Source organism: Nannobrachium achirus (assembly GCF_963921795.1).
Source record: "Nannobrachium achirus genome assembly, chromosome: 10".
NCBI classification, from domain to species: Eukaryota; Metazoa; Chordata; class Actinopteri; order Myctophiformes; family Myctophidae; genus Nannobrachium; species Nannobrachium achirus.
In genome coordinates this window covers 46,728,902-46,738,037 of record NC_137819.1, presented here as the reverse complement: position 1 = coordinate 46,738,037, position 9,136 = coordinate 46,728,902, and the positions used below count along the sequence as shown (strand labels likewise).

Below are 9,136 nucleotides of genomic sequence, written 5' to 3'. Positions count from 1 at the left end.
TTAGGAGGTGGCACTTTTTAAATAGGCAATAATGTCATGTCGCTCTTTCTTCTTTCTGAGACCGGAAAAGATCATCTTGGTTCCTGGGATGTATTTCTTGGGATTCTTAAGATACACCATCAAAGTGTCTTCCTCCCACACTATACCTGGCATTCAGGGACAGACAGACAGACAGACAGACAGACAGACAGACAGACAGACAGACAGACAGACAGACAGACAGACATGAGTTTGTATTATTATGATCACAAGGACTTTTGTCTTATTTCTCTGCATTCCTTCTAACCACACAACAGCATTATCATTATGTAGTTTAGTTAGTTCTAGTTGTACTAGTAGCAATAGTAGTATCAGTGACAGCAACATGTACGCCAGTACTACTAGCAGTAATTGTAGTTGGTGTGTGTGTGTGTGTGTGTGTGTGTGTGTGTGTGTGGGGGGGGGGGGGGGGGGGGGGGGGGGGGTCAGTCAGAGTTCCATGCGATATAGTTCCAAGTGATATATAGCACATATAGCACAAATAAACTAGTCTTGTGAGTAAACACACCATTACCATTTGTTTAACTAAATGTACACACAGACACGCACACAAAATGTGCAGCGGTTCTTTGGTTGAGGTGCTATAATTCACCGCTGCCATATGAACCTGTTAAGTCCCTGTATGGTTCTTTTTAGAGGTTCTTTCTTCAGCTCTAATAGCTAGTAGCTTTAATATATATATATATATTTTCTTTTACTATTTAGCACCATTTGTTTTTAGTGTATGAGTAGGACAGTATAGCTTTGGTTGCACTACTGTACTGACACACTCTGGCGGGGGTGTTAAAGAGTAAATCAGAGAAGGAATCTCATCAACGCAACCCTGCCGGTTCAGACCTGCAGCTAACTGCCAGACTTAAAGACACCGCCTGGAACAATCTCCCAGATCACCTTAACTTCTCTGCCTCTCTCTCACTCGCACATAATTATGCGTGTGTCTCACACACACACACACACACACACACACACACACACACACACACACACACACACACACACACACACACACACACACACACACACACACACACACACACACACACACACACACACACACACACACACACACAATGCAGTGTGTGACTGACTTACCCTTATCAATATTAGCCTGTGTGTAGGAGTATCCCGGTGACTGGCCTGTCTTCCTACCAAACAGACCCCAGAGGTTGGGTCCCACCTTGTGTTTCCCCCCCTCATTAACCGTGTGACACTGAGCACACTTCTGGACAAATGCCTTCTTCCCTTTCTTGAGGTCCCCCATCACACAGCTGCCTGCCCAGAGGGAAAAGAGAGCTCAGTCAATCCATACATGTAGTCTACACCAGTGTGTTACAGAACAGTGACACTCATCCATGAGCAGTCATGACATTATTGTAATGTCATGATTCCCTTATGTGAACACAAGTGAATAATGTAAGAACTTCACCCATTGGCATAGACCAAAACTAATAAAAACAAGCAAGCCATGTAGGCCCATTTAATATTTCCTTCAAATAAATGGCCCACTTGGATAATCCAATAGGCATATGGGATAATATATTGTCAAAATATAGGCTTAAATCAATTCAGACATGAGTCCAAATACATCCAACAGCCTATCCACATTTTTTTTCTCTCTTTTTTTAGGCTTTTACATAGTTTGGTTTTAGTTTTTTCGGGATGACTTGGCCTACCTACCTGGCCTGCAGTTACTATCCTATCAACAAAATTTCCATCAGCAGCTCATCTGACCGTGCTATATAGCGCACTGGCTGCGCCCAAGAGATGAGACGACGAACTTAATTGAACTTGAACTTAAGTTGTAGCCAACGCATATAGTGAATAGAGTAGTGGAATGCCTTTACTTATAGGTGAATTCTAACACCCTTTGGCTGGTCTTTATAATAAGCCTTGATTTATACATCGAAAGTCCATAAACACCCATCACTGCAGAATAGATCTGGTCTGGAGAGCTTCAAAGCAGGAAGGAAAACAAAACAACGGATAAACTCGACGTCAGACGACATGTAAAGTTGTTTTTGTATTTAATTGTTTCCGTTCTACTCGCATATAAATAACATGATGATAAACGACGCTTACCTGACCTAATGCGACGACTATATTCACAGGTATCCGCACCTTTTCAGATGGATGAATGTTTGTGTGCTTGTAATTTTTTTAAGCCCTGCCCTATCTAGACGGTAACAGGTAGAGTCGCCGAAATGAAGCTCGCCGAGAAACGGGGGGTGCGTTCGGAAATGCACACCGGGTGGGGCAACGGTGCGCTTTTTCAGCCTGAACTCTGAAGGTAAACTTTCTGAAAAGCAGCAGTTGCTAACCTAATGTTGCTATTGTTGTTTATAAACTGGTAAATTATGCTTATAGTCTTAATCTCACAGTATCATAAATGTTAATGCTAGCAACAACAAACATGTAAAGTAGAACACACAATCACAGTATGCCTTCTTCAGTATCAACATGAATTTATATTCTAATATTCTATTATAATTTACCCTAGTTTATAAACATCAATAGCAACGTTAGGTTAGCAACTGCTGCTTTTCAGAAAGTTTACCTTCAGAGTTCAGACTGAAAAAGCGCACCGTTGCCCCACCCGGTGTGCATTTCCGAACGCACCCCCCGTTTCTCGGCGAGCTTCATTTCGGCGACTCTACTGGTATTCATCTAGACTACATCTGACTGTCTGCTCCGGATTGGACTGTTTAAAAACATCTCAGATTTCTCTCACTCAAAGTTATGATTCACCCAGCCTGTACCGAAAAAGGAGTTGTCATAAAAGTGAATGGATTGCGTAAACTATAGGGCGATGTTAGGTATTCGATCACACCCATTTTGTTTCCAAAGGTAACAAAACGGCATATAGGTCTATGCATTGAAACAATCTAGGAGGTTAAGCCTGCTGCTGTGCATATTTGGAAGTCAGAAGGAACTGAAGAGTTCTGCATTATTGCATAAACTGTTTATCAAATTGTTGCCTGCTTGAGTGCAGTGTTTGTGAGCATGTAGAAGCAAGCTATTATAGGGCTATAGCATTTATGGTAGCCTATAGGCATACTGTTGTGTTCAATTATTACATTAAATTGGCTTTTTAAATGTAAAGCCACGCGTGTAGTGCGTCTTCCTGTATGCTGTTGTCACTGTGATCTTGGACAGTTGGACCGCGCCCTCCACCACCCAGACTGTCTCGTGGAAGCGCTTGGGGGCACATGGATAGATGGATGCGTTCGGATATCCAGCAATGAGCGCACTGAGGCCAATTACAAACTAAAACGTGAGTGCGCTCCCGGGGCGCATTTCCGAATCCGAACACACCTTTTTAATATAGCCTATATATAGGCTATAGGCTATCTGGACTGGATTGACAGGGTAGGCTAGTTTTTAATTGTCCCAAGACATCCTCTTCTTATATTCAACTCTGAAACAAAGTTCCTTGTTTGTAAATGCTGCAAGTTGTCAGATTTACGTAGAGCCAGTGTGGTCCAAAGAGAGGATGGATACCCTCTATCACATGTTTATTTTATTTAGGCTATTGGTATGTTATGATGCATTTCTTACCACAGATTCTGGTTTATAATGGGGGTTATATTTTCTTATTTATGTATAGTCTATAGCCTATTTAAATATAGTATTCAAAATCTCTATACTAAGAATTATTATTGCTATAGGCCTATGCTATAACAGAATATACATTTTAGCTCATATAGCACACAGGATAAAAATTATTGGAAGTGATGAAACGCAGACGCAATTGAATTGGAACACTATAACATTTAAGCTGATGAATTACTTTGTCGGGATCTCTCTCTGATTGGACAGGATTTGTATCCTTTACTAAAGAGATGGGGAGAGTCCCACTGTACAAACTTTTACCTGGTATCTGGTGCCATCTAGTGGCCAGTTTCAAATCAGCACAATCTGGGTGCGTGCGATAAAATATTATAATAATTATTATTAACCTTAGAATATATTATTATATTATTTTAAATATTGATGGAACCAAAATAGAGGTAATAATATATTAGATGAGGACTAAACTCATTCAGCCCACAGACCTGTGACTGAGGTCACTGACGTTTTGGATTAATTACAATAGGCTACACCTGCTTGCTTGAGTGTGCTAATGAGCCACATGCCATGAACAAGGATTATTTACATTCTAAAACATTTTTATTTTATGTCCATGGAGGGGAACATTTTAAGACAAGATTGTACATTTTTGTGTAACTTTAAAGGAAAGTAAAAGCAAGCATAGCTAAAAAGTATTTTCTTTTCTTTCCCAATGCTTTTTGAAGGAGAGCAGACGAGACCCAATAAAAGATGAAGACAGCACATTGGAAACAGCATGAAGCTGTCAATGTTCTTAAGTCAACTGTCAACTTAACAGGGCCACCACATCAGAGACACAATGAGCTCATGAAGACAAACAGGTTTGAACAGTATTGAATTTTTGTTGCTGTGGTTAACAACACGTTTTAATTGGAACATGATGTTTGACACTGTGAATTGCAAGCATTTCTCTTCTGTCATGAATCTATCATTCCATCATTCTTTGCATATTCTTTTTTTTTAATTGCATGTGCTAATGTCTACAGAGGGGGGAAAGAGGGGGGAAATAGCAAACGTGTGTGTGTGTGTGTGTGTGTGTGTGTGTGTGTGTGTGTGCGTGTGCGTGCGTGAGACAGAGAGACAGAGAGACTGTAAAGACACTGAGACAGAGAGAGAGATGTTTCTTTTGCTGCAGGCATGAACTATAGGTAGCCTATAATTAATTTGTTAACCCACCGACCCAAAAATCACTGATTGTCATTTATTAATTTATACCATGAGTATGTACTGTATTACAGGAAAAGGCTTGTGGTTGGGCTGTAGGCCTACAATACTATATAATTTAAACTACATTGCAATGTACACATGTGCAATAGTGAAATTCTAATTGATATTTGGGTCAGTCAAATTTTACTAAAACATTTTTCTTCTTGATAGTAAATGAAAACTAGCAAGGTTCACACTACACACACGACTAATCTGGAAGAAATACCGTACCTCACACTTACAGTCCATCTGATAGTGGCTGGGTGAAGCCTTGCGCACCCACTGTTTTTCCTCACATGTTGAGATTTGTTTGTCACAGTTTAGTATGAGAAACGGCACATCATGTCCTCGTCCGTCCGTGTACGTTTTTTTTACGGTCTATGGGTTTGCCGCTCTGACATCACTATGATGTCAGGGGAACCACACTAACAGAATCCCTTTTATGCCCATATATGGTGATCCCTGATGTCATCATGTCATCAATATTAAACCCATATCTAACAGGTTGTTGCCCTTAGGCGTCTTACTGGTTATTTTAGTGTGGGGTGGGAGCTATCTCTGGTATTCTAGTTTACACATTTTGGTTTAGTTTAGATTTCTATTTTTTAGTTTATGGCAGTTTAGGGGGAAGAGCTGGCTTCGACGGCTTTCAATGTTTTTGTTTAAATAAAAACTGTTTCTGGGCATCTCCATTTGTGGCAGCATATACAGGGCCCTGTCTATCCAGTTGTTCGCAGACTTCGCACTGGTGGTGTTGTGTAGGCTTGTTAAACGTATACAGGATAGGTTGGCAGGGACATCTGGGCACCTCAGTGTAAAATTGTCTATTTAGTCCAAAACGCAAAAAAAAGAAAGAAGTAGTAATGTATCCTTCAACTTCTTGTTTATGATCCAAAATGACTGGGTATACAGGTTTTGTAGCAATTTGTAGCATCCAGTTGTTGTTGAAATATTAGACTTTAATTGTCAAATGTTTAAGCATGTTCTAATCATGAATACTTTTTCCAAATATATATATTTCTTTGGAGGGATAAAAATGCCAATTTAATCTATCCTGTTACTGTTTAAACAGTGTGTGTTCAGTCTGATGGCCTTTTGATTGTTCAGCTCAAAGTGTTGCTGTGTGTTTGGTACTTTGAATAGCACGGTTACTTGTGTACACAGTGTAAACTGTGTACACATGTAGGTTGATACTGTGGGGTATTACTGATGCTTTGGCACAGTTTTCTGTGTTGCCTGCTTGGTGTGTGTTTGATCAAGTTTGGCACACGTGTGTTGGATAGTGCTGATTATGTGCTGCCTGTGTGGTGTCTTGTTGTGCCATTTTGGAGCTGTGTTTTGTAGAGGGCTGCCACAATTATATATTGCCTTGCTTGATCTGTTTTTGTTAGCTACTGGTTTTGATGAAACGAAAGGCTTTTGCACACCTACGACAGGTGCTGTTGAGGAGAGACCAAACAATGGTCAGTGAACTGAAAAGGCAGTTTGCCTGTTGAAGGTTTAAATACCGAAACGTTGCATCTCTTTATTCAATTCCCCTTTTTGCATTTGAAGACAGTGTGCGTGGAGTTTTTGCCTTTTTTATACTGGTTTTAAAAATAGGTTTTAAAGTTTGTACATTTGCAGGGTTTCCTGTAGCCAACAACCCTTGTTTGCCATCAAGGTCGAGGGCCCAGTGCTGGACCACCCAGAAAATCCGACATTACATGATGGCACTCTAGTGCAGTAGTTCTCTAACCTTTTCATTTCAAGGACCTCCAAATTGATATGTGTTTGGCCCCAGGCCCCATCTGAAAATGTTTTGTGCCATCATTTTACATGTATAAATGTATAAAGACGTCAAAATGATTGTGATTCTATGTTTACTGCTTTTGCTGGGAACCTCCGGGTACCCCCACGGACCCCACTTTGAGAACCAATGCTCTAGTGGGCCAAATCCCATTTGTATGGTATTATTATAACTTTATTTATTTTTATTTAGAGGGAAAAGAAAGTTGGAACAATAATTGCAAGCTGGAATGCAAATCTCCTTGCTTTGTGGTTGCCTGTCAGTGTCTCAATCCCATTCATTAGGGAGCCCCCTTGGTCGCTGTCCAAGGTGATGAAAGGTTTTGTTTTGTTATTTAACCACCTCTGACTCCATGGGTTGGATGCTGTGGCCATCGATAGTGTTGCTTGTGAGACAGTACTCACTAGTAGTCACTTCATGCTCGGCATTCACATTTCTTAGTTCTTTGGAGACTGTCCATCCTGTCAGGTAATAGAGAACCTGTCCTTGTATCAAGGGCAGGAGGAGATGACTCCTCTAATTGGGCCCATGTATCAATATACTGTAATCAATCGTGGTAGTGTTGGTGGAAGGGAGTAAGGGACCTTGCCATTAAAGTGAGAATGTGAGATGGCATCTAATCTTGAATGGCGGTCCTTTGCCTTGAGTTATGTATATTTTCATTGGGATCAATTGAGATTCGCCCCCACGTGGAAGTAGTCCACCTCCCCTCTTCTGCAGTCTTAACCTTCATAGCATGGGCCTCTGCCAACTTTGTAAAATAATCAAATGCTCTGCAAATTGAGCTCAAAATTATTCAACTTTAATTATTGTTTCAATTTAGCAGATTGATTTGTTAATAGGCCTTCTTTTAAAACTATTCCAATTTACCCATTTGTGTGTATCAGCCATAAATAATGTCTGATGATCGCTGTGTTTTTTTTCAACACCACAGTGAGCACCAATATTATGTGTGTATTTCAACAAGTTATCATTGGCCTCAGCAGCAGATGGCACTACCTAGATAGCAAAATAGACATAGAGATAAGAAGCGGAGATGGAGAGATAGAACATCTTTTGATCCTCATGGGGAAATTCGGGTGTTATAGTAGCAACAGCAGTAAGCTTTAAACACATTTGCATGGGCCAAATGCTGTTCTTAATATTTTCTTCTTCTGCATAATAGTGAAGAACTACATCAACAGACGCTGTCTCTGTGCTTATTAATGTTGTGTGTAAAGCACTTTGAATTGCCTTGTTGAAATGTGCTACACAAATAAACTTGCCTTGCCATTGATTAGGTAAATCTGACCCTCAGTGTATACAGTAGGCTATACTGTATATGTGTGGTGTTGGTGCAACATTCATACTTTCATTTTATCAAAGCTATTAGCTGATGACATGGCCCTTGCAGTGAGACCTGGCACAAACCTTTATGACTGCACAGCAATAACCTGTTTGCTCCAGAGAGTTGGAGACTTGGAAGAAATATATAGTAGGCAGAGTTGATAAAAATCTTCTTGAATTCAATAAATGTAGATCATGTTGGGTAAACCTTTTTGTTTGAGGTAATCATTCAGAATCTCCTTAAAATGTATTGTGTCATTGTTTTCAAATAAAATCTGGGCATGTTTTATTTATTAAATTCCCTATCAAGCCACTCACTGTACAACAAAGGAAGCATTTTATTTATTATTTAAATAATTCTGTACTGAATGAAACTATATATCATATAAATATTTTCATTTTCATACACCCTCAGAACAGCAAGTTGGGCACTAGGAGAAAGTTTCAAATGATCACATGTTAGAGTCTTTATTTATTTCTTTATTTTAGGCATTGGGAATTTAATCTCTATAGATGTTTGCAATGTCTGGATGATGAGATCAGGGCTATCTGTCTGTCATTTTCACTCAGATGTAATAGTGTGATAGGGCTCCTACATTTTCAGAACACCATTTTGGTGTATGTGTATGGATGTTCCTATGCCATTGTATGTTCATCTCCATCTCTCCCCATCTCACCCTCTCTGCAGACACCAGAGACCTCTTCCTCATGAGCCCTTGCAAACATAAGCCACCACTTCACCACTTTAGCAGCAGTAAGTATTGCACACTTTAAAGAGGAAGTTAACTCTAACTCACATAGTGCCAAAAATGAGTGTTGCACTATAAGTATTGCACACTTTAAAGAGGACGTTTGCCCTAAGTAACCGCTAACCCGCAATAGAATCAAGAAGCTTTTATTTGTCATTAACTAACTTATACAAGTACAGGCAGTGAAAAGTTGTTTTGATCGTCAAGGATGTTGTTGTTGGATGTTGTTGTTGCACTTCCTATTATGGAAGTGTGGTTGCTGTGACGTGAGTCACACTTGCAAATCAATTTCCTTCTTACCATTTGAATTTTCCCCATTCAAGTCAATGGGGGAAATTAGTTCACTAATAAATGAATAGCCATATATGGAGATCTCTGTGTCAGTCTTATGTAGTCTATGACGTCAGACAAGATGTCAGTC

At 39.9% G+C, this 9,136-nt stretch overlaps 1 protein-coding gene across 1 annotated transcript; it reads right to left on the bottom strand.

Annotated features, from left to right (window-relative positions):
• LOC308292569 (cytochrome c iso-1/iso-2-like) lies at positions 1-1,300 on the bottom strand (the record flags this gene model as incomplete). The annotated part of the gene is made up of 2 exons (XM_080734942.1): positions 1-146; positions 1,132-1,300. The coding sequence occupies 2 exons, from the start codon at positions 1,298-1,300 to the stop codon at positions 1-3; spliced, it is 315 nt and encodes a 104-aa protein (XP_080591068.1).
• Between the last annotated feature and the right edge of the window lie 7,836 nt (positions 1,301-9,136).